Genomic DNA, 26,788 nt, shown 5'->3' with positions numbered 1-26,788 from the left:
CTACCCCTGCTTTAACACATTGAATTAAGTGAGAAGCTATTATTAAGGAGAGGCTACCATTAATTATCATTAATCAACATTTATATTGCAGAAGTGCCTAAAACCCACAACCAGGTTGGGCCTCATTGTGCTATGTACTGCATAAACACTTACCAAATGACCGTCCTACCATGTGCTGCCAACAAAAGATTATCAAGTAAGGAGAAGCATTCCTTTCAACTAACAGTAGGGATTGTGAAATGAGAGAATGGAGACAAAGGTGACAGGCTCTTAAAAGGTCTGAGCACGTAAAATACTGTAGCACTTCCCGTGGTGGAGAGAGGAGATAAAACGATGGCAAACTGATTACAAACTTAGTGAAGTTGCACAGTGCTTCAGCTCCACAGTAATAGAAATACCTTAGAGAGACTGACAAAGCTAACAATGCCCTCTAGGCAGACAGTTTGCGTAACATTTCTACCACTGTTTATATTTTGGTTATGCCTCCTTCTTGAATAGTGTTCCTCTGGGCGTTTTAGGTCATTTATGTTTACGCTGGTCAGCCACCATACAACCTGGAGCTTCGATCTTTGATTACAAGCTGAGGAAGATCAGGAAGCCCGGTAGTTGTTGGATGAGTGCCCCCAAATCAAGCCCGGGTGCTAGGAGAAGTAATGCTGGTGATTCATTAGGCATAGGTCACACTCTTTCCTCTTTCAGTGCTGAAATATTGCTCCAGCATGGTACAGTGTTTCTATCAGTGGAGGAGTATTTAAACTCTTGTGATTAGAGCAGAACTGATACAGAAGTCACTGGAGGAGAAAAACATTAAGTAGGATTTTTTAATTTTTAAAAGACAGCCATACTGTTTTTAATAGCACCAGATGTACACAATGGTGTATACAGAGATGTACACAATGGTGTTTTAAAGACAAGTAGAACAAGATCCATTATCAGAAAAGTTTATTGGCTATCTGGAGGGGCTCTTCTATCACATTGGTGGGTCTGAATAAAAGCCTAAAGAGAAGAGGAAATCTTTTAGAGCTCAAATCCTGTAGGGTCTACTTTGTATGACTCATTTGCATGAACCCTGTGGGATTTGTCCATAGCCCTACTTCTAACTCCTAAAACATAGAAGAGAGTCACACTTGCATCATTTTCTTTTTTTCAAATTAACTTTTTTGATGTTAAAATGATTGAAGGTCCATGACATATTCATAAAAAAATAGAAAGGGAAAAGGGGAAAAAAGGAGAGAGAGCCTAAAAGATACTTTATCAAAAAGTTTGTTTTGCAGTTTCCAGCTCACAATTATATTTTGCTAATGTAACCCACACACCTCCTGGGTGTGGTGTTCTGGCCCATCTAGTGGCCACTTAGACCACTTAGAGAGAGAGAGAGAGAGAGATATAAAATGAGTCTGCTCTACAGCCTTAGTCAACAGCCAGTTGGCTTTTAGCTCATGCGGTAGAGGCTCATACACTGAGTGCCACAGATCCCCACTTTGATCCCGCCTGCCAGTGACTGGGGTCTGTCGGCGTTAAACAAAAACCCCCATATGTTTCTTAGCATAAGTGTGCAAAGGACGGTGAACAATCTATTTTCACTGTGTGAATATACTGCTTTACTGGTACCCTGTCACACATTCCATCCTATTCACTCACAATGTGAAATAAGCTAGCAAATTTGTCAGTTTGGGAATTAATTATATGAAAACCTATCAAGTCTTCAACATAGATGCTAGTTTTGGCAGTTTTATAAAAGAAAACAAAAAATCAGTTTGGTGATAAAGCGACCCACTGGATTTCACCACAACTTTCATCAGAAGTTATCACAGTATTAAATCATTAGCAACAAACTCTGCAGCCTGCTGGTTTTAAAATGCAGACAGAGAAATTCAATGCAGAAGCAAAATAGGGCCAATAATATAATTACAGCACTATGCCTGTGTAGTCTAAGTTAATGTTATTATTTGACATTGCAAGGCTATGCTATTCCCCATGAGTCTCAATGGAGACAAGATTCACTCTAATTGGTTCCAAAGCACAACCCACCAACAACAATCTTTCCTCAGGACCAGTAATGTTAATTTCCACACGACTGTAAATAGTGTTTGCAAACAATACAAACATGGTAATAGGAAGCTAGGTGGGTAATTAATGTGGTTACAAAGCAGCTTATTTGCATTTTTATTTAAAACTCCCTTCTTTAAAAAGCAGCTCAGATTTCTTTTTGCAAAAGGAGCCTTGGTTAAGGAGTAGAGCAGTAATTACTCTCTTTAGGGGTTCTTTTATATGTCCTTTAGGGAATTAGAATGAAAAGATAAGCAGAATTATAAAGGGAATCATGTAAAATATAAAATGTACAATAAACACTTAGTAGTGTATTTACCATAAGCTAAGCTTGCCTTTTTCATTAACGGAATATATTACAAGCTCACATCACAATCAGAGTAATTGTGGGGATGATTAAAAATTTACAATCAAGCCAGTTTAACTTATTTTCAAAACTTAGTTCTCAAGTGTAATAAGAGTATTATATTTATGTGAAAATAATACATGACATGGAGTATATACAAACAGAGGGGTTTTCCATACCAACAATGTACACTGTGGGAAAAGTAATTAGACAATAGGAGTTTATGGAAAGAAAGATTCAGATAAATAGGATTCTGCTGTATTCCGTAGATCTCTAAAACGTCAATATGAAGCTTATCTACACATATCTGTAAGCGAGGCTATGTGAATACAGAAGGGACAAGATTTAAAAGCAGATGTTTAAAGTTAGGCCTGATTCTCAGAAGTGCAGAACAGCCAGCTGCTCCCATTAGTTTTAACTGAAGCACTGATGGCCTGATTTTTTTCAAAAGTGCTAATCAATGTACTTGGGAGCCTAAACATAAATTTAGAAGCCCAGCTTTAGGCACCTATTTTTTGAAAGCTTGGTGAAAACTAGTCATGGCTGAGTGATTTGCAGGCAATATTCTCTCATGTTATGTTTTGCCAATTTCCTGGATGCTGAAGGTAGGTTGTTTGTTTTTGTAATGAAGAACACTGAAATTGTGTCAAGAAGAACAGTGTTTTACTAAAATCATGAACCAAATATCCCACTTCTGCCAATATAACGTGTATAAAACACGGAAGAGAGGCACTGCGGCTATTTCTTAAAATTACATTTCAGACATTTTTGAGATGGTAGATGAGTGGGAAGACGACTTCAGATGATTTGGTTCCAATGTACATTATGATAGCAGGTTAAAAATCTATATTACACTATTATATGAAAAGTTGTATTTTACACTAATTAAATACAACACTAACTTCATAGACAGGTGACAGTACTTTTGTTTTCATTAGCTGGCAATGAGATTATGACTAGAGCAGTTAGATGTTGACATACAGTGTAGAGTAACCTAGAAATCCAAAATTACAGCAGGAAACCAAGGCAGAATTTACTATTCTGGACTATCCCTTAGTCAAGATTTTATTAAACTACCAAGGTGAATTTCCTTCTATTGTCACCCTACTAACTTCCTTCTGTGCACTGCATATGAAAAGCCCAGAATGCAATGGGATATTTTTGCTGACCTTGGCAGAAAGACACTAGGTGGAACAAAATTGTTGGATACCCCTTCACAATTAAGAGGGATGCTAATGCCTCCATCAGGACACAAAACAGGCTGGTGCCTTCATAAGTCAGCAGGGCTTTGTGAAATTCAAACTGACAGGATGCTGCAGTTTGGCTCTCTTGGACATTTTGGAAAGGAGTGCTCATATGCTCGTTTCAGAATGAACCCCCTGCTTTCTTTCACCTATATTTCCCTGAGGTCAAGCATGGATGAAATAGGCATAAGGCAGATATGCCAAGAACTCACCCTTCTTTTCATGAGACTACTTAGAGTACACTTGGTGCTAGGGTACATTTGGTTCAGAACTAGCAGCCCCTACTGTTGTGAGACCATCAGACCCTCATTTCTTCCACAAGGACTGTTGCAACCACCCCAGTCTAATCTGCCTACCCATCTTTTCTGCCCTTTTTACTAATCCAGTCAACCTACCCCACCCACAACTATTTTCCTTTGACACCATTTTGATCATTCTTCCTCTCTGCTAAAACCCTTCCAACACACTTCTTGTTTCTTTCCACAGGACACTCCTCATCCTCAGCTTCGGTGTTCTTCCTTGTGCTTCCCCTTCCTTTTTATCTTCCCCAACCCAAATCTTCCCACCTTATGAAGGGCTCTCTGCTTCAACCACTCACGTCACCAGTCATTTTGAATCCTATTTCTTATGCAAGTGCCCCAAGCCACTTCAAATTCTTCAAAGCCCCTTTAATGGTCTTCTTTCAGCTTGCCAGCCATTGCTAAACCATTTCTGCAGCGATTTCTGATAAGTTTTGACAAAAAGCTTTGAAACTACAAGAAACTAAACTAAAAAATGCAGATCCCATTTCTTTAATTACATTTCTTCTCCTAACCTTTTGTTTACCAAATAAGGGCCAAGTACTGATAACAGTTAACACTAAGCGCAGTGCTTGCTACCATGAACAGTGCAACTGAAGTCAGTCGTGATAGGAAGCACTACGTTTGGCAGTAAGTGCTTGTAGCAGCTAGAACAGTAGTTCTCAAACTGGGGCTGCCGCTTGTGTAGGGAAAGCCCCGGCGGGCTGGGCCGGTTTGTTTACCTGCCAGGTCTGCAGGTTTGGCCAATCGCAGCTCCCACTGGCCACGGTTCGCCGCTCCAGGCCAACGGGGGCTGCAGAAATCTTAAATCAACAATATATATTTTTGGCTGTAGGTAGATTGTATAAAAAGGGCATTGGTGGAAAGGTAGCTGACTAGATATTTTCTACCGATACTTTCAAATACATAAAAACAGTGATAAACTTTAACTTTTAAGAATTTTTGTTGTTGTTACTAATTCATGTATTTAGCATACACATTCTTTGGAATTAGTTCTTTATCAACTGAAAAAGAATCAAAACACTTCCAAGTTCTCAGAACTGTGGCAAGAAATTCAAGTGAATAAACAGTAAGATGTTATATTAATTAAACATTTGGAATGCATCCATAATGTTTAATGAAAATGGAAGCCATATGAGGTCTTAAATGACTGGAAAATGCCTACCAAATCCTTTAAAGCCTCCCGCACCCACCCATAGTGACTAGAAGTCTGCTTTATAGTTCATAAATGTTATTCTTGTAAAATATCAATGTATTTGGATAATAAAACTACATCTTTACTACAATAATGGTACAAGGCTAACTGTACATGTAGACAAAGGTCTGAAATAGTTCAGCTGTAGTCAGTAGATTGTATAAATGATATCCACTATTCAATGTTGGGCATCTTTCTAAATGCAAGGGCCTTAGCACATCTGCTATATAATTCAGACTCTGTTTTACAGTGGTTTCATTACCAACCATAAAAACTGTAACAGTGGAACTGTATAAACAAACTGAATAGTGTTTTTACTGTAAAACATGAATGTAATCTAAATATTTGTCTTTCCCTTCTCTCAGCATCTGTAATGAGAGCAGCAAATTCATGCCATATGTTTATAGTGCAAGAAAAAATAGATCTCAACAATTCATCCATGTGGATGCTGGTGAAGCTGTTTAATGTTTTTAAATTCATCCATTTGCTTTTACATATAAATTTCTTGCAAATCATTACAAAAAAACCCTCTTGCTATTGTCAGTTACTAAATTTGTTGTTGTTAAAAAGGTGTGTGCCTGACAAGAAGAATGTAGAGATGTTACCACTGAAGAAATCTATCAAGACCACTTGCTATGACAGGCTGAGAAACATCAGCATGGGTAGCTGCATTACCTATATATATATTACCAAAAACATAATACAATTTAGAATCCTATAGCCTATCAATTACTTCAGAAGTTCAAAAGCTGCAGCTAATTTGCTCCTCCATTAGCAGGCTGTGTTAGAGTATATTTGAGCCTTATTTTTTTCTTAGAGCTGCAGACACATTTGAATGCTATTCAAAGTCTTGGGTATCACAGTATAACAAGTTATTTACAAGCTGTACTTGGAAAATGGCTTTACTAGCGGCCCCAACAACCACACCCTCTGTGTCCCTCAACACTGGAAGGGTCAGTGATAGAGACCACATACTAATATAGATGCTACTAGAAACTGGACTGAGGATCAATTCATTTCACACAGCTCACAGCCTGCTCTCAGATGGTTATGATATTTGATTACTACCAACCTCAGCCAGAACTGCATTAGTAACATCACTTCTCATCTAACTCACATTAAAATCAACTGAAAGATTTTAACTTAAAGGAGAGTAGGATCAGGCCTTTAAAAAGTAAAAAGCTTATGTCCTGTTAGTTATCCTATCCCTTTTCCCTATCTTTATCTGCAGTCTTCAGCTTGTTTGCCAGATTTAGAGCACTGAAGAAACATGCCCTTCCCCACACTGAGTTTACTCTGCAGTAAAGTATCCTGAAATACCTATACTTGTTTTTTTGAACATTTTACTTTTTGAGAGTGTTTATTCATTATAAAGTTTACCAGAAAATACATAACAGAAGTGCCATTCGGTGCCATTTTGTGGAACCCAACAGTTACTGATCCCTACCTGTACTTTCAGAAGCAGTCTATTTCATATCCTTTAGGACTTTTCATGACTGACCTCTAGAGCTCACTGCTAATCAGCCGCAAGGAGCCCTTTCTCCAGTGAGCATGTCAGTGGACTTAGAGCATTTTTAGTGGATTGTTCCTAATAAGGCATCCTATACATGGGACTATGGTGAGGAAAACAACTATATAGGTTTTGTGGCATTCTTGAGGTAAAACAGAAGCTCAGTGACTTAGCACATAATGGGTAGCAAGAGTTATCTTCTAGATCAAGATTAACATCCACAGGGTTCAAGATGCTGAAGGCTGCACAAGAGTTTTTGCTTGATAGAGGTAACATTTCTTTTCAATGAACATATTCAATACACAGAACCAAAATCAACATCTGAGGCTAACTGGCAGAATAGTCCCTTCTCCTTGAAAAACTAGGCTAATGTATAGATTGCATGAAAAGTGCTGCTTGCATTCCTCGCAAATGGGACACATACACAAAGCATGGGCATACAGCTTGCTTCCTGTCTTCCTATATTTCTGTTAGGTAACAGTTGGAGAGCCAAACCTGAAAGATCAGGTTTTAATTTCTATCACAATAATTTAATCAGCAAGTGTCTGTCAATCAATCATTCTTTATAGGAGTTACCCTCAGGTGGACAATACTTTGAGAAGAGAGTGGAGGCAAGTGTCAAACTTATCTTGCAGTTCTGAGTTAGATGTTTTCTGTACTCTTGTTACATCTATGCCTTGTAATCATCTCCATGTAACAGAAATTTAAGTTTGCCAATAATTTAATCTTTATTTGAAGTAACTGTCGTCTTAATATTGAAAAAACTATAAGAGAAACATTTCTTTAGACTTTTTGTTAAGAAAAAAAATGTTCAATTTATTTTTAATATAGATTTAAAAGACTGAAATCTGATAGGAATATATACATGTAAGTTTCTCAACACAAAAAGCTGTATGATATTTTATTCATCCACATTTTGAAGAATTTTCTTGAGAATATAGTTAACATCTGGAGCTATGTAGCTCTGTCCAACTGTTATGCTTATACTCAGTTAGAAAAATGCATCAATAATAAAATATAAAAAGCTCCCTAACTCCTCTTTCTGGAGCATAGATTTCAATGTTCATCAGAGCAACTATGTGTACTAACAGCACTGTAGTGTTTTTCATTAAGCCTTAAAGTCAATTAAGCTGCGAATTGGAACAATCATTCCTCCTTTGCAAAGTATTGATATTCTTTCTTGGCTGCTTTAGGGCCTTTCCACTACTCAAGGCGAAATTTGTTTGACAATTTATGATTAAAATTAATTATAGCTCTAAAATTCCAATTTCCTTTCTTCTGAGTAAGAAATTATCAAACTCAGTTTTAAACTGATATTGAGCTTTATCATGCATGCGCAACTTCCATTTTCAAGACATCTACTGTAAAGCAACCCATGTCTCTCTTTGGTTTGATTCCTTTATATCTCAGTCCGTACCAACATACTCCACTACTATCCCCTCAAATGTGTATGGGTTTTGGGGTTGGGGTTTTTTTTGTTTGTTTTTTATCTTATGGTTTTAAAAAAAGAAAAGCTACAATGGCCACACTTGAAAAGTTGTTGCTTTAGGTATATAGATAAGGCAATTATTTCTGTATTTGCAGTATTACGTAACCTTCACTATACTATAGGAAGTAAGTAAAATACCGCAAATACAACATTAAATGTTATGCAGTTACCTAATGTAGCTGACAAGTTTTCAAGTGTGATCATTGCAGAGCTGGTATCAAACTCTCTGTTAGGGGGCTTATTCCTTCACCCTTTCACTTCCCTGGTCCAGCTCCTGTCTCTAAAGGTGGTCTGTTAACTCTGCTTCTGACTTTAAACTCTGTTGTGCCAAATTGTCTTTAACCACCCTAACTAATTTACAACACTGCAGCAACCCCTGCTGAAACAGCACCAAACTTGAAAGATTACTGGCAGCTTCCCGTAATGCTGCCCTTACTTCAAATCTTTCACAAGTGGACTGAAGTGCTTCTTTCCCTGGAAGGCATTCAGTCCCAATGGGCAGGGACCTTCTTTCACTACCCATATATCAAAGGAGGGTGGGCTCCTCAGCCACCTCCCATTCCTCTGGGTCCCCTAACACTTCCTCCATTTCCTTTTTAATCTCATCCCAGGCTGACCCCTGCACCTGGTATGGGCCCTGGTTCTTCCTTATCCATTTATCCAAAAAATCCTTTACCCTGGCTTGCCAGAACCCGCAACTACCATCACAAAAGTTCACTATACCCCCTCCAAGCAGCTGTGCGGACTGTTGGGGAGGGGGACTTACAGGCTGCCACTCACCTATCCAATGCGATGCATCCGAGTCAATGGCACTAAGATGTTAGGGGGCTTATTCCTTCACCCTTTCACTTCCCTGTTCCTTTTTGCATGAACAGAAAGCAACAATACCCAAACTCCAAATGCGCAAACAATTTAATGTTTATTGGGGTAAACTGCCAGCAAGCATGATTTCAGTTTCCTTCCCTAGTGTCCCCCTTCCCAGCTTTGACACCACAGAGCCTTGCCTGTGTCCCTGTTTCTGTTCCCATACCCTGTTCCCATTTCCCCCTTTAGCAAAACATAATCCCAATTCCCCCACCATCATCCCCAGTCCCTGTTCCCATCCCCCTCCCCTTATTTCCTAATTGACTGCAGACTATATAGTAAAACTTCAGTTGTGCTTAGCTATACCATAACCAATCATTTTACTGAAATTTAACTAACCAATCCTAATATATTGTAACATGGTTATTTAACCAATTAGATCCCAACACCTTAATTAGTTTACATCCAACAAAATTAATTATACAGCAAACAAAAACAATTACAGAACTAAAGAGAGATTATACAGACAATCAATAGGAAAGTGAAGACTACAATAACAGAACAATACAAAAATAAGGATTTTACATCCCAGCTATTAATAAGTAAGTAAGTTCTTGCCAGACAAAATGCTATCAAACTAAGTTTCCTTTTACATCTTCTAGGCTTTTCCCTTTCTCTGAAAGTGATAAGAATATCAGAACAGGATTGTATTCCTAACAGCCCAATAGCACCTTATTTCAATGTAACTAGTTTGAAATGTAAGAATGTAACCATACATTTCCCAGTTTATGGCTGGTCTCTGCTGCTTAGCTAAAAAACCAGGCCTCAAACTGTCACAGTAAAAAAAGGCCATTACACAGACAGACAGTAATTTTTTAATTCTTTCTTTTATACCTCCATAACTAGCTAAGTGTTAAAAATACACCTAAATTCTTAAAGTATAGGCCTTTGCAGACAGGCCTGAATATCTATATCCTAACAGTCTCCACAAAATAGCATTTTGGATATGAATAGCAGAAAATTCGTGGTTTTCTACATTTGTCTTCAACAATCAGCCAAGTCATCCCCTGTGGTTTTTTTAATTTACAGTGCATGCAACTGCTGATCTGACAAACCTTGTTTTCCTGGATATCATTAGTATTATCCTCAAGTCCTTTAGGTTACGTTTTTTTCAGTCCACATGGCTTTTTTTTTTTAAAGCTTGCAATTCAGACATAAAAGTAACATTCACTGAAAAGAGATAATCTAAAATTGATTTTTGTGTAACAATAACTGATTCTTTTGTAGTAACAAAACTAACACCAACAAAAAAGATAGCGCTCTACTGATACTAATGGAACCTACATTTTATGGCACTATTGACGATGATCTCATAAATCAAACACACCAGAAGGTCAAGGGCATTACTCAGGTTGTTCTCATAAGTTCATTTAAGCAGACTGTACTTCATAACTGACTTTTTTGAATTCTATATTATAATAGGTCTTCACATATTTTTAAACAAGAATTATATTTTTCCCACAAAATGTTTAGATATATAATACATACATAATAAGTCAATACAAGAGAATAAAAACTTTAAACAAAAATATTTGTTTCTTTAATCATGTTCTGGGTAGTTGAACATTCCTGATTACTTTAAAATAAGCAAAAAACGTCTCAGGTTCATTAGAAGTTGTAAGTGCTCAGTATCTCTTAGTATTTGGCCCTACAGTAACAGAATGTAAAGGCTGCAAAGGGAAGTACTCAAAGTAAGAAATGTGAACCTTAAGGAAGAATGCACAACCTTAACTCTGCCCAGTTATGCAGTCATATTAAAAGAACATAAGAATGGCCATACTATGTCAGATGAATGGTCCAACTAGCCCAGCATCCTGTCTTCTGAAAGTGGACAATACCAGATGCATCAGAGGGAAAGAAGAGAACAGGGCAATTATTTAGTGATCCATCTCCTGTCTTCCAGTCCCAGCGTCTGGAAGTCAGAGGCGTACGGACACAGAGCATGGGGTTGTGTCCCTGATCATCTTGGCTAATAGCTATTGATGAATCTATCCTCCATGAATTTATCTATTTCTTTTTTAACTCAGTTATAATGTTGGCCTTCACAGCATCCTCTGACTATGAGTTCCACAGGTTGACTGAGTTGTGTGATACAAATCTTTAATCACACTATTTCTCAAACGTTTTTCTAAAACCTTAGATAGGACACAGACACTTGTAACAGATTTGCTACTCTTTTAAACACACTAAGTTTGTTATTATTGTGCATTTGTGACTTTTATATGGGTATTATAAGCAGTAGTATAAATTTCTAAAATTATCACACATACAGTATTTCCAACAAAAAAATCAGATAAAATTAAATGTTATTGAAAATATTCATAGACAATTTCACAGAGAAATAACATTAGATTTCCATTAATATTATGAATTTTTTAAAAGCTGTTTTACCCACTTCATGGGAGAATTTAGGGAATGCAGAATTTATACTTGTACAATGCAGATTAATGGCTCAGTCCAGCAAAGCATTATGCATATGGGTAAATTTACTCACATTGATAGCACCGCTGACTTCGATAGGGCTACTCCCAAGAGTAAAGTTACTAATGTGTGCTAAACTATGTAGGATTGCGCCCTAAGGTGGTATATTTCCAAATATAGTTCTACATTCTCAAGTTCAACTGAAGTGAACCAAGTCCTCTTGATCATATAGCTTCCCCTAAAACTACAAAGTCAAAGGTCATGGCCACTTAAAAGCTCTCCTTTCCAGCAGGGTACAGTATTTCCTGCCCTGTAGGGAGAATTCCACTGAACAACATTAAGCCATGTTTTCTTTATCAAGACACTTTGTTCAGGAAAGTGGAATGTTCAGGTTAACAAGCTTCCACACACCCATATAAGACAAATGTACATAAAAATGTATTATAAAATAAATATCAGTATCAATATTGTAATATTAGTATTAATCAGATTAATTTAACATGCATAAGTATTACAAATGTATTTTCCCCCTTTTATTTACAATAACTGTGTTGTCTCTCCCCCTCTCCCCCCACCCAATTCTCCTCAAGATTGCTTACGATTTTATGTAAATATTAAGCACCTTGTAATTCACCAACAAATTCTCTCCTGGTTACACACTCCAAGTAATTAAAGTTCAGTAATAACTTATTCTTTCTGCTCCAGCACCTGCATTTCATTTGTTTATTTTCCCAGAGTCATAAATCTGAGGGACTGTCAAAATGCCACAATATTAGTGCAATAATCAAAGTTAATTAGTGCCTCTCAATAAACAACAACAAAGCCATTACAAAGATGCATTGAAGGTTCTCCAGCTACCCAGTTTACTGATGGGATTGTATTCTGAACAATTAGAATTTGAGAACTGTTAGTAAATAAATGTAGTGTTTTTTTAAGTAATTTGAACCAAGACAGTAATCTTCATTCAATTACCCATTCATTAACTTTCAGTGAGGTAATATATGTACTTACACAAGTAGTCTGGTACTCTTGTCTGAACAAAGTACTAAAAACAATTTTTGCTTTAATTGAATTTTGATAACTTCTGGAAAAGTACTTTTTAAATTAAATGTGCAAAGCAAATTATACGTAAGAGGCACTCACCATTATTTCATATCATTTCACTCTTCTGTTGAAATAGTTTAATTACATTTACTTATGGACATTTAGAAAGAGACTAAATCAATTCAAGTGAGGGTCTACTCAAAAATCCACCTATGTTGGAAGATAATCTAAAGCCAAATTTAAAAGTAACACACACACAGTTTTCTATGGGCCCTTTAGATATTCCACTGGTGGTACTGCAACAAAGAAAACAGGCAGCTTCCATTTCAATTAGGAACTATGGAAAAAACAAACCTTTAAAATACAGTATTTGGAACTCACAGGCCCAAGAGAGATAAGGCTTTAATCCAAAATACCTTCTTCAAGAAATTGGGCTCCAGAAATTATTCTTCTTCTTATGTGGCATCTCCATTACAGGAGGTTTGCAATCACAGTAGCACATTCTGTATGACTCTCCACTAATCTCTTGTGGATGAATAGTCCTTTTGATTCATCCAGCATAACACATCATCCATCAACTTTCCCTTTCAGTGCCTGTAAACATGCATCACCTGCTGAAGCCCTTAAAATGTGCCCTACAAATCAAATCTTTCTTTTCATAAGATTTCCGACTAGCATTTGCTGAGTTCCAATAATCTCCAATACTTTTTCATCACGCCTCTATCAATGATATTTGTCAATTTCTTCTATAACATCATTTCTGAAGAATTGTAGTTTCTTTATTATTGATTGTTTGCATGCCCATGTTTCACAGCTGTAATTTAACACAGACCAAATGAAAGGTTTTAAGAGTTGGAATTTAGTCTTCAGATTTATGTCCCTTCTCCTCAGGTGTTTATTCTTCCAGAATGTCTCTTTCGCTGTTGCTATTCGGGTGATGACTTCAGTATCTGATCTTCCGTCTTCTGTATTGATGCTTCCTAAGTAGCAATAATGTCTCACTTGCTGCATTACTATGTTATGCACTGTAATCTTGCATGTCTTTCTAAGATCCTTGCATGCCACCATAGTTTTTGACTTGTCCATATACATATGACCTTACGTAGGCAATATTTTTTGTCATATGCATATATAATCTCCACTAACTGCACAGACTTTCTTCTGAATCAGCCAACAGTGCCGTGTCATTTGCATAGCAAATATTATTCCATTTTCCATTCATCTTAATACCTTCTTCTGCTTAATTTCATCTAAACTTGATACAAGTGTTGAATAAAGTCAGTGACATTGTACAAACCTAACTTGTCTCTTGATCCCTACTAGATTTTCATTTTAGTTTCTCATTATAATCGCCTTTTGATTGCAGTATAAATTGTTTTATTGCTCAGTTGTATCCATCAATCCCTACAGACCTTAATATATTGAGTAATTTGTATGAGTAGAATGACTTCCCAAATAAAAAGAAATACCTAACAAGTATACTGTTTTCCCCATTTCGATTGATCTTTCTATTATGAGCTTCAAGTTCATAATGGCATTTAGTGTGCACTTTCCACCTTTTAAACCATATTGTTGTTTGCTTATTTCCTTATCAATTTTTCCTTGCATTCAGCTCACAATAGTATCTTAGAGGCATGTGATATTAGACTGACTGTTCTGTAGTCTTTACAATCCATAGAGTTGTTCTTTTTGAGGATTTGGATATACAGTGAGGTTGTAACGTCTTTTGGCAATTCTGCTGTCTCAAGCATATTCTTCATTCCTCTGACAGGGCTTACAAACTTTCATCCCCTATGTTTTTAAACAATTCAGCCTGTATTCCATCACAACATAGTGCTTATCCATTCACGGTCTTTTTATTGCTGCCATGATTCCTTCATCCATTATTGGCAGGTTTACCTGATTCATCTCTCGTTGAGCTTTTCAGGAATATCTTCACCATATATATAGTTCCTTGACACATTCTCATCATCTCTCATTCTTGTCTTTAAGGTTTGTCAAATATTGTCCATTTTTGCGACATCCAAGGACACCTGGAGAGAGGTTCAGGCTAAAAACTGACCCTTCTTAATGTTGGCCTGGAAGTGTTCTCTATTGAATATCTTCAACGAGAGCATAAAGGACGAAAACTTGTTGTAATTCAGGTAGTCATACTTGTCCACAATCACCTGACAAATATCAGATCACAAACTGAGGGTTGCAAGAGAGTTACACCTTCCATCCAAAACAGTCTAACCTTTTCTAGTCCTTGTCATAAAAGGAATAGACCTGGAAAAATGCTGTCCACCACCAGGGAATTGGTGGGGATGGGAAAACAAAAATTCTAAGTCTCTGGGGGGACATTATATTCCTTATTTGCCCATTTACAAGTTGGCAGGATGGGAACAGGAGTTTACCACACAGTTTTTGCTGGATCCAGGAGCGCTTAATTAATGGGCAATGCAATCTAAGTGGGTGTTGCCAACCGCAAAACATCCAAGAACTTATGATATAAGTCTTTAACCTCCTCAAAAGGTACGTGGAGGATGTCCACCACCCTCTTCATAAGGTCCTGGAATTGATTACAATTACCAGACATCTATGGTGGAGGCATGACTGCTTGGTCCAGAGATGAAGACAAAAGAGGAGTTTGAGGGGTAGCCTCTTCATCCACCCCCTAGCCTTCTTTTCCACAAAGGTCTCCTGAAGTTGGGAGGAGACTGTGTGATCATCATTTCCTGGTGCAGTGGATCCAGAGGTCTGGCAAATTAATGTTGATACACCATCCAAGAATCACAGTATAGCCCTTGGGGAGGTCCATACGGGAGAGAAGGAGGTACCCCTGACTGACCCCACAATCCCTGATGTGGTTGAAGGTCTTTGTCAAAGTATTTGTTTCTGTAATTATGTGGAGGGGATAAGGAGGAGGAGACTGATTGAACGTCTCTTTCATCCTCCTCAATGTCCTCTGATGGAGGGGCCCCAGCAGAAACAGGTGGAGAATCCTGGTACTGTGAAGCACTGGGAAACCAGAGACTGGGGTCTCAGTACTGAGAGTTGTTCAGTACCCATAAGCAGTGGGGACTCCAGCTCATCTAACACTGACAAGTCTCTGAAGTAACCGAATGCCTGCGGCACCAAGTCGGTCTATACCGACATAGCAGCTGACTTGGGTGGTACCATTGGTTTGGAGTGTGTAGGTGCCAGGTCCAAAGGTGTGTGCTTCGATTTCGTCAGTACCAATGGAGCCAACTGAGAAGACACCATTGGCACAGTCTATTTCAGACTTACCAATTTGGAGGCAGATGGTACTAGGGCCTCGCTGGTGCGGTGTTTTTCTAAAGTGCTTTGGGATCTCCCTGCTCTGCCAGTACCAGAGGAAGAGACTTTTGCCTCCATGGTACCAAGTTGAGAAGCCAAGGCCACTGATATCATAGACCTAGCAGGAGGTTGGAATTCTTGGGAGCTGACTCCTTATGCTGGGAGACTGAGCTCCTCTTCTTAGGAGTCTTCCCTTGTCCTCCAAGATCTTCCCCTTCTTAGGCTAGACTTTAGCTGAAGTCAAAGGGGGCACTGGATCTGTCTAAAGACAGATGTATGTGAGGGTCTCCTGATTGGACTCAGAAACAGGTTGAAGAGAGCACTCCATCAGCAGCAGCTTCAGTCTCCTGCTTCTTCTGAGCTCTAGATTTTAAAGCCAGGCAAAAGTTACACTTTTGGGAGATATGGGACTCTCCCAAGCAATGGATACACTTAGAGTGACTGTCGCTGATTGAGATAGCCTCCCGACATGAAAGACAGTGTTTGAAAACCGGTGAGTGAGCCATGTCCAGCCAGGCCAAATAAGCTCCCCAGAAAAATGGGAGAGAAAAAAGAAAGATGACAAACAAAGTTCTCACAGCTGTCTAACTAATTCTAGACCAACAATAATACTTACTAGAAACACTAAACTATTTAAACAACAACTACAAAACATGCTGAGGCATGCATGAGGTGGACACGCTAGAGCTCTGTCTCAGGCCCAGGCATTAAAAGAAGAAATGGAAGGCAGTTTACCTGCATAGCCTAGGTACCCTCTGAGCACATCATGAGGTTGTATAGGCCAAATGGACAATGCTAACAGAAAATCTCCAATCAAGGGCTCAAGAGGCACACGTACACCTGAAGTGGAGCACCCACAGGAATAGTACTCAAAGAAGAATAAGTATTTATGAGACAAATGATTTCCTTGAAACATCTTATAGGCAGAATTTTATGGAACTCTCAAAGTAATAGTGACTAGGGTAGCAAGGGCATTACACTGACAATCTCAGGAATAACTAAGCACACATTTAGATGCTTACAAAATTATCTTTCTGTCATCAATGGCATGCGCCTGATTAGTACTTTTGAATTTTTTAGTATTAAAATAACCTTTCAAGCACAGTATGATGATGTTTAAAATTAACTGTACATACACATTATAAAATGACATAGCTCCTTTGTTCCAGCTATAAATACATTTAAGTACTAAAGTGATTATTGCAATACAAAGAAAGCTGTTTTCTTGAATTCTGATAAGTGACAAACAACATTAAATGGCGTACACTGCACAAAACAAAACAATGTGCAATTATGAGGTTGAAGATGGTAGAATTTGCTAAGCGTTGAAAAATGTGTGTTTCCTTACCCATTCCTCTAGGATGCGTTGCACAGCTTCATTGGCTCTCGACATATTTCTGCAGGCAAGAATGACATAGGCACCATGGAGTGCAAGAGACTTTGCAGTTTCAAATCCTATGATAAAATAAAAATTAAAAAAAAAAATTCCAATCAGAGAAAGATGAGTCTAGCAAGAGGTATAAACTCATGTTTCAAGGGAGATGCAGCCAGGAACTTAGAAATTTCTTTAATATGCATCTCCACTGTTCTGGTTACTTGAGCCTATCTTTGTAAGGGCACACATGCAAAAGGTGACGGACACTTGAGTATACTTGAGCTGTGCCCAGCAAATGCCTGGCATGCACATGCAAGTCAGGTCTGCATACAGGTAAATGCCAGCAAGACTTTAGGATCACAAAACTTAGGTGCATGCAAAACTCCACGTGTGCTCTTATAAGTATAGCACCTTAACCCTTCTGCCTCAGTTTCTTCATTTGTCAAATGAGGATAATTATTATTATTTATTTGTATCACCATAGTACCTAGAAGCCCCACTTACCACCTTACAGAGTTATGAAGATTTAGCACTTAGGGAGAAATCCAGGCCCTACTGATTTCAATAGGAGCTTTGCCATTGACTTCGGTGGAGCTAGGATTTCATCCTTAAAGCCCACAATACATGAATTGCAGTAGTGCTATATGAGTGCTAACGGTGATCATAACTCAGACCAGATTTTCTCTTCAAAACTGAAATCATAAACTCATCTGAAATTATGGAGTTCTTTCCTACCCACAATTAATAGAAGAGGTGAGTTTTGTTGTTTCTTTAAAATGCTGCATCAAGCCTTGAATGGAAGCATATGTTGCTATGTTTGCCAAGTCAGCACGGAAAGGCATGAGGAGAGGGGCCCAGGTGTGCCTACAGGCTTGGATGGATTTAACACACCTGGAGCTGGCCCGTGATTGACCGATATGAGGGCCACTTATGGCAGGATTGGACATCCAATGCACAGAGTGTGGAGAAATAAAGATGCCAGCCAGTGAAAGATACCTGCTTCCCTTGCTCATCTTTCCCACCTACTCCCCTTTATTTGTTAAGGGCCTGTATCAAGACACTGAGGTACATAGCCTCAAGCTGCTGTTAATTGCCATGGCTTATTACAGTTAACTGAAATGGGCCTATGCCAGTTTACACCATCTGAGAACCTGCCCTTGCGAGTGCAGAGTGCCTGATTTACAATGCACAGGGTTGGGTCAATAACTAGGGTTCCACCTCGGGCAAGTTGGTTTGTGGGGCATTCAGCATTATCACTGGGTGTTCTATTGCTATGGAGCACTGTAACAATGAAAGAGAAATTTCCATCTAACTGAAAGAGGCAACTCACCCATAACAGCACTTAATGAGTTCCAATTAGAAAAGCTTAAAACTAGAACATGAAGAATCAAATCATAATGCCCAATAATTTGAGTATGAACATATTAGAAAGTCACAGAGAAGGGGAGGCTATTTGTTCCAGCTTGATGTAGCTTAAAGCATATTCATGTTTTCCTTTTAAAATTTGTTTACCAGGGAAAACGTATTAAATTATGCTGCCTCACTCCCAAAAATGCCCTGGGGCAAAAAAATATTCAGTTACAACATAGGGTATAACAGATTATAGAAACAACAGACACCAGAAAAAATGTATACCATTCTCTGCAATTACATACTTATGGTATTTAAGCCCAAGCAATTTTCCTGCATCTCTTTTCAAACCATTCATTGTACTAAGCAACTTTAATTACCTGGGAAATTCATTGTATGCGCACGAATGTACCTTCAGCACATGCAGAGGATATTTCCCCTGTTCCTAATTCCATTTTGAGCACATACAGCAGGGTAATTTTAAAATGTAACAAATGTGGCACATGTTGTATTGCAACATTGTTAGCTAGCCATATGTTAGTTGTTTTACAAAAAAGTACTAATTTTAATAGCTCTACATATTGCTAAAATCTGGTTTGAACCCTTGAGAATCATGTTCTTTTGTATTGTAATACTAGCAATGTGGAGCTGATGACCAGTTTAATTAGCTAAATGTAGCTGCACTTAGCCAAGTCTACCCTGTGCCATATTTTGTGCAAAATAATTAACTCCACACCTCTCATTTTCAGTTAATAACTTCTTCTTATAAAAAATATGAACTGTCTGACAAAGTTTAAAATTGAAATAATAAAGTTACATGTTACAATTTAGCTAATTTTACCTGCACACACAAACATAACAATCAATGGTAAACTATCTTAAAACCAACAAAAAAAATTCAGGATTTAGGCAAAAGTGGGGAAACATTGTATCTTTAAATCACCCATAAAAAAATCTAATTTTAAAAAAACACAATACAAAGAAGCAATCTTGATTCTTAGTAACTGAGAAGTTTTTCAGGGTGAACACTAGAGAGTATACAGAGGTAGAAAAGAAGGATAATCCAGTGGTTAGGGGCCAAGCCAGGGACTCTGTGGAGACCTGGATTTGATTCCTTGCTCTGCCACAGATTTTTTGTATGATCTTGGCCAAGTCACTTCATCTCTCTGTGCCTCAGTTCTTCATCTGTAAAATGGAGATAAGTGCACTTTTCTACCCCACATGGGTGTTGAGGATAAGCACATGTTAAAGACTGTGAAGCATGCAGATACTTTGATAATGGGGGTCGCTTAAGTAAGATAGATGGAAAAAAGGATGGTTAGCAAGCATACCTCTGAAGTCATAATCCAACTATCCAACAATGTGTGACCTGGAAGCCTACAGCAGCAGAAAGAAAGGAGGAAAGGAGAGGAAGGAGGAGGTGGCCAGGCGCTAACTCCACACTCACCAGTATGTAACAATGGTGCCAGCAGAAGTAGGGAGAGGAAGAGAGCACAGAACAATTATGGCTCCCCCAGTACTGTCTTCAAGCCATATATGTACATGCCAGATTTCAGCTCAGGGAATAGGTGAAATCCTGGCTCCACTGACATTTATGGGCATTTTGCCATTGACAGTAATGGGACCAGGATTTTACCCAATGTTTATTGAATAAATATAAACCCTGAAGATAGCTCGTTTTGATAATCAAGGACCATCTCTGCAATCTAGTCATTGAACAACCAGAGCCCATCCTGGGGCCTAGCATACTGTGCTACCCCACCCCCAGAAACAGCAAGGGACAAGATGCAGAATCCAGAAGGCTGGCCTAGGAATGAGGTAAAGAGAAGAACTAAGGGTGGGAAGCAGAAAATGACAGATGCAGGAGAGCAAGAGCTGGGGGTGGAGGAAGTACAGAAGCAAGAACTGGAAAAGCAGGACCCAAGTGTGGTGAAAGCAAGGGAGCAGGAGCAAGATGTGCAGGAGAACTGAAGTAACATGGGGGTGGGCAAGAGAGGGCTGTGTGCGTGGATGGGGCTTCAGCACTGGTCCTAGGGATATACCAGATAAGTGATGTAGATGTGTGTTGCAAAGGTGGTAGACTACGGTGTTTGTTTGGGGGCTGGAAGAGCTGGGGGAGTGGTGGGAACAGGCAGGTGTGTTAATACAAGAGAAGCATGTGGCCATCAGGAAGACAAAGAGGCAATATTTCAGAAACCATCTGTCCTCCTCAATGAGGAAACAGTACCCTATAGCCATTTCCTCAGAATCCCTTTGGAAACTAGAGGGACCAGCTGTGAATGCAACTCTCACAGGTAGGGTACACAAATCTGAAACAGGTCTAGGAAATTAAGGGAGATCAAAACAAGCTAGGTGAATTAGCAATGCAATGAAGTTGGCAAATGAAATTTATTGATAAATGCAAAGTAATACTCATTGGATGGAGAAATCTAACCTACTGATATACCCTACAGCATTCTAAATTAGCTTTATTACCTCAAGAAAGGGATCTGGGTGTCACTGTAGACAGCTCAATGAAGACTTCTGCTCAATGCGCAGGTAAAGCCAGAGATTTATATAGAAGATATTACAAAATTCTCCAAATCAACAATGTGGCCTTAGCTAAAATACTGTGCACTGTACTGGTCTCCCCATCTCAAAAAGGATATTGCAGAACTAAAAGGGGATCGAGAATGATCACAGCCCTGGTTAAAAACTCTCACATAAAGAGTTTGAAACGTTTGGGATTGTTTACCTTCGAAAGATGATGAATCAGCAGCCATGATAAAAGTATATAAAATAATGACTGGTATAGAAACTTCCGTTCTACTTGTCACTTAACACAAGAACGAGGGGACAGTCTATTAAATTAATAGGTAGCAAATTCAAACCTAGTAAAAGGTAAAACTTTTTCAAACAAAATGTATTTAGTATTCCTGGGGGAATTCTGTGCCAAAAAATAAAAATTTTGCACACAATATTTTAAAATTCTGCATATTATGTTTGTCAAAGTAACACAACATAATCACACCAATTTCTATTATTTTGATAATATGTTGGTCTGATCCAGTCTGGGAATTCCAGTGTTCTATGTGCAATAGCTTGTTTCAGTGACATTTTGTGTGTCTGATAATGAGTGACACGTTTTTTCCCCAAGTGAACAAAAGAGGTAGGGGAAAAAGCTTTTGTCACTTAAAAGTCTTTTTACATATTGAATTTATTAACAGCAAAAGACTGGAGTTTGGCAACAAAATTTGCTTTTGGACTCAAATGTTACAAGGTTAATTTTCAGCCTAGAGTAAATACAAACCCTGAACAGTAATTGTAATGGCGGTGCTGACAACTAAAAGACTTGAACTCTATAAAAGGGAAGAAAAAGTTCCGCCTAGTCCATTATATAAAAATTGCATTACAATGTTGATTACATATCAGTAACTTAAGGGTAAACTATTTAAGGATGTTTCAATTATACCCAAAACAAGCATCACGAATCCAGGAAATTCAGAGGTAAGTTTACATATAAAAGAAATCTAAAGCACCTTAAAGTACAGAAATGCACAGATAAGGGACCTGACCACCTTAACTCTGGCCCTGCAGCAACACCCTGGGAAGGGATGCTTCTTTAAAACTCAGTTTCAAACTCAGGACTCCAAATGCCATTAGCATCAATTATAACTGAACGGTTATTTTGAAAAGTTTGAACCTGGTAGGGTAATTTTTTGCAAGAGACACAATGGGGTATAGCCTCCAAAGAGGTAAGTCCACTTTGTATAGCACTACCAGTGTGGTCTATCTTTAAAAATGGTTTAACCAGCAAAACAGGTAATCCCAGTGAAATGGCAATCGACTGGTGGCACAGATGTTATGCCAATACTGGTGTAATAAGCAAAAGAGGGTATTGGCAGGAAGAATTGGGGTGAAACATAGATGCGGTACATCAATATTTTCAGCACCTTTGACCCTCTGATTTGCACTGGGCTGCAAATGACAGAGTGGCCTGCTCTGATGTTACAAAACTAAGAGAATGCCCCTAACAGAATGGAAATATACTATATTAACATAAGTTAATAGTGACTTTTCTTTTTACAAGAGGAAATAAACCACGTGCAAAAATATGCAGTACAATATTATACACACATACATATACACACACACATATACACACACACACACACCATAATTTATATACACATTAAGGATGTAATTACTTATAAAACAAGATGAAATATATATATTATAAAACACAGGATAAGAAAAAGATATATCCCAAAATATGGCAAAGAGAATTGTGCGCTCAAAAGGAATTCACATTGAGGTACAACCACACTACATTTAAATTCTCTATGCAATACAATGTTGAGGCAATAATGTTTTGTAAAACTATACAATAAATTCCAAGTGACTGCCCTGAAAATCTCAAGAGGCAAGACTGACCTGAGGCTGGCTACTAGTGCTGCCACTGCTCTGGTTGAATGAGCTCTAATCTGACCCTCAAGTGACAATCCTGTTTAAGAATAACAATGAGAAATATATGAAGACAAACATTATGGCACAGTTCTCTTTGTCAAAGGCTGACCTAACGGGTTGGTAACAAAAAAGCATAACTGCTCCGGATTGGCTATAGAACTTTAAAGCACTCCACCTATAAATAGGCGGCTTTTTTCATCTAAACCTTAATATTTTATTGTCCTTCATATTAAAGTTAGGGAAAATATGGTCTGGGTAAGACAATTCCAGTAGTGCATTCAGGACATGGCCTTATTCTTACTGATTTTAAAAAGGTTTTCACTGCAGCTTGGGTGAACTTACTACTATTTTTGTGTCACCCAGGGTACGTCTACGCTGCAATAAAAGACCTGTGACTGGTCCATGTCAGCTGACTCAGGCTCACAGGGCAGTGTAGACGACAAACCTTGGCAGGGAGCCCGGGCTCTGGGATTCTGCGAGGGGGGGGGGGGGGAGAGGAGGGTCTAAGAACCCAGGCTCCATCTCAAGCCCAGATGTCTACACTGCAATTTTATAGCCCTGCAGACCAAGCCAGCTGACTCGGGCCAGCCATAGGTATTTTATTGCAGTGTAGACATACCTTGTCATTCTGAATGGAGTGGAAGCCTCTTCAGTCCCTCCCCTTCAGTACACATAAGCTTACCTGAGGGCTAACATGTTAGAGTCCTAGGTTTCATAACTCTTCTTCTTGAGGCCATGATTTTCCCCTGTATACTCACTGTACCCATCTTGCTAGTTGTTGACTACCATCACTGCCTACATTCAGGTAGTGTAAGTCAGTATAACTCTATTCAATCCAATGGTGCAATGTCGATTTAGACCTAACTGAGAATATTGCCTCTATCAGATAAGTGCCATCCTCCATAGAACACTCAACAGGATGGCATATCGAAAATAAATAGAACTTTAATCAACTGAGGGAATTTGGTAACAAACATCCTGAGATTGCTCTTCCACATTGGTCTTCTTTAGGGTAGCACGTTGCCCTGCTACCATTCTACAGGGCCAGTATGTCAGGGTTGTTTTTTTTTATTGGGAGGTGTCACAGTTCCCCCAGCTGGAACTCCTGGAACCACGATCCAAGTAGCCAGCTTCCAAAGAACAAGTTGTCTCTTACTAAATGACTAGTAGTCCTTACACTTTCTTCATACCCTTTCACACCCTGATAGGATGCTCACTTAGTTACAATCAAGATAGCATTCACTTAGTGGGTAGAAAAATAGGTCTGCTTTAAATCAAACCAGCAACCTTAGAGAGAATGGAGCATAGTTTAGTTACACAATATCCCACAAACTAATGATGACAAACTTGAACCAAATGTTTAAGCAATTTAAAATACTCCAAGTCTCCATAAGAACTAAGTATTACCCAATACAGAGATAAAAGAATTAAAGAAGAGAGAGGATGAAAGCTAAACTATGCTAAATAGTAGTGATTCTGATTCAACTTTTCGGAATGCTCACACAACCACCCATGAATACCTAGGACCAGGTGTCTGGAGACCTTCCCCATATTCAGAAAACCTCTTTCCAAGACAAACTACAAAACATCCACAAAGAAGATATCCAGCCGTCCTCTCCAATCTCCCCAGACTAAAAGCCTAAAACTTTTTGAAAGTTCTCCAAAAACATCTTTTGACTCTCCCTCACCCTGTAATAGTACTCTCAAAGACTTGAGATTATAAATCCTTGCAATGTAGTTTATTTTAGATTTAGAACCTTCACGGAGTTTTATTGAGCCTTATGTCACAGGTGGTTTAAACGTAAAAATAAACTAATAGAAACTGCAAAAGAGAGATGCTTTCCTCTTGTAATAGAGTAAAAGCAACAAGTTTGACTAAGTGAATTAAAGTGGTCTGTAGGATTGGAAGTGAAAAGTGTTGGCCTGTTTCTGTGTGGTATGCATGTTTCTTCCCTTTTACACTCTGATGGGTTCCTTATAGCCTCTACAATAGCAGAAACCAACTCTGACTTTGTAAGCATATTATATTACTAAACTTATATTGTTTTCACAGCTGTGTTTGGTTCTCTTTTCACTGCTATGGTCTGTATTTCTCTGTTCCTTAAGACTTTCAGGTTTCCTTTCTAACTTGAAGCAAACCGATCTGTCACAAGGGTCCCCATTTGTACAGCCCAATAAACTCCTAATCTTCAGAATGAATCAGACCATCTTCTAGAATATTATATTTTTCTTCTAAGTACAAGGAGGTTAAGAAGAATCTTCTTCAATATTACTCTTAAATTATGTAAGTATTTCCAAAAGAACAGCAGTGGTAGTTGAAAAGTATAATTTCTTTCTGGCTTGCTGTGCAGTAACTTGCCATGTAGATAAGCATTCAGACTGGAAATAAAGGTGCACATTTTTTAAAATGAGGGTAAATAAAGGTTGGAACAAAAGTACCAAGGGTCATGGTGGATTTTCGATCACTGGTCATTTTAAAATCAAGATGAAATGTTTTTCTAAGGGACATGGCTTAGTTAGAACAGGAGTTAATTCAGGGAAGTCCTATGGCCTGTGATATGCAGGAGGTCAGATTAGTTGATCAAAATGGTCCTTTCTGGCTTTATAATCTATGAATCTATAAAAATAAAAGTGAGTAGCTTTTACTTATAATGCAATCTAAAACATCAGCCATGAAGAGAAACTTTCCTGATACAAGTGTACGCTATGAAAATAGCAACTTTTCCAACTCCTTACTCATCCGTACAGGCCATTTAAACTGCAACTTCAGGACCATATGGCTCCCCATACAAGTTTCAACTCTGGTAATGTCTATTATTCACACAAAGTCAGTCCAGTGGGCCTTCCTCTGAGCAAAGAGGCACTTTAGGGGGGGAATGTAGCACAGGACCCCTTTTCCCAGCTCTTTGTCACCATGCTGTTGGTACCTTCATCAGAAGTAGGTCTCCTTTCTGACCCTGCCTCTAACTCAGCATAGAGACATTTATTACACTTTTTACTTAGATTGTAAAATCTTTGAGGGAGAAACAGCCTTTTTGTTCTGTGTTTATATGTCTAGTGCATAAAGGGGTCCTGGTCCATTTCTGGGACTCTGAGGCACTACTCCAAGACAAATAAAAATAATACTCCCTATGAATTTTCTTGTGCTATGCACACAAGCACAGAACCAACGAACACTGGCAGTCAGCTATGACTTCACTTTATAGAATCTAGTGTGTACCCACAAAGTACCGTTTAAAACCTCAAAAACTTTGATAAACTATAGCCAATTTTTACAAGACCATGCAAGGTATGTCTGCAACAGAACCTCCATCTCCCAGCCAAATTTAAAGATTCAACTTACTGTTCCACTAAAGAACTAGAGCTAATCAAGATAAGCATATTTTCAACTTATTTAAAGAGAAAAAGATTCAGACACCCAACCTGTGTTACTACTGTTAGAACTTAAAGGGGGAAGGGGATTCTTGGGTCATGAACAAACCTGCCACGTTTATCTTTTGGGCTGAAAAGATCAAATCAAAATGACAACACCTTAAAAATAAAACACTAGTGCAACCTTTACTATAGGCATTACATACACCCCTTTAAATAATACTTTGCACTTATTCTGTACCTTTCATTCACAGATGTTTACCAAGGTGGTATAACCCCATTTCTGCAAGGGAGACAGCAAGGCACACAAAGATTAAGCACCTGCTCAAGATCATTTAACAAGTCATCATTACAAGTAGGAATAGACCCCAGTCTCCTGATTTCCAGTCCCAAGTTCTATACCAAGGGTCCAGACTGCCTCATACACAACAATAATTTCTAGTCCCTTATCAACTGCACTACATGCAGCAAAGGTAAAATGACT

At 38.5% G+C, this 26,788-nt stretch overlaps 1 protein-coding gene across 17 annotated transcripts in view; it reads right to left on the bottom strand.

Annotated features, from left to right (window-relative positions):
- Positions 1-26,788, bottom strand: part of WWOX (WW domain containing oxidoreductase) — a 635,942-nt gene that overhangs the window by 575,551 nt on the left and 33,603 nt on the right. For 16 of the 17 annotated variants that reach the window (XM_039503876.1, XM_039503877.1, XM_039503875.1 and 13 more), the window contains exon 5: positions 17,110-17,216. In XM_039503876.1, coding sequence (XP_039359810.1) covers positions 17,110-17,216 — 107 coding nt within the window. Of the gene's footprint in view, positions 1-16,085; positions 16,125-17,109; positions 17,217-26,788 lie in introns of those variants that run through there. The other variant, XM_039503892.1, reaches the window with a different exon arrangement.

This window comes from Mauremys reevesii, linkage group 16, assembly GCF_016161935.1.
Source record: "Mauremys reevesii isolate NIE-2019 linkage group 16, ASM1616193v1, whole genome shotgun sequence".
NCBI lineage: Eukaryota > Metazoa > Chordata > Testudines > Geoemydidae > Mauremys > Mauremys reevesii.
Note: the sequence above shows the minus strand (reverse complement) of the source record. Positions and strands in the feature narration are given on the sequence as shown.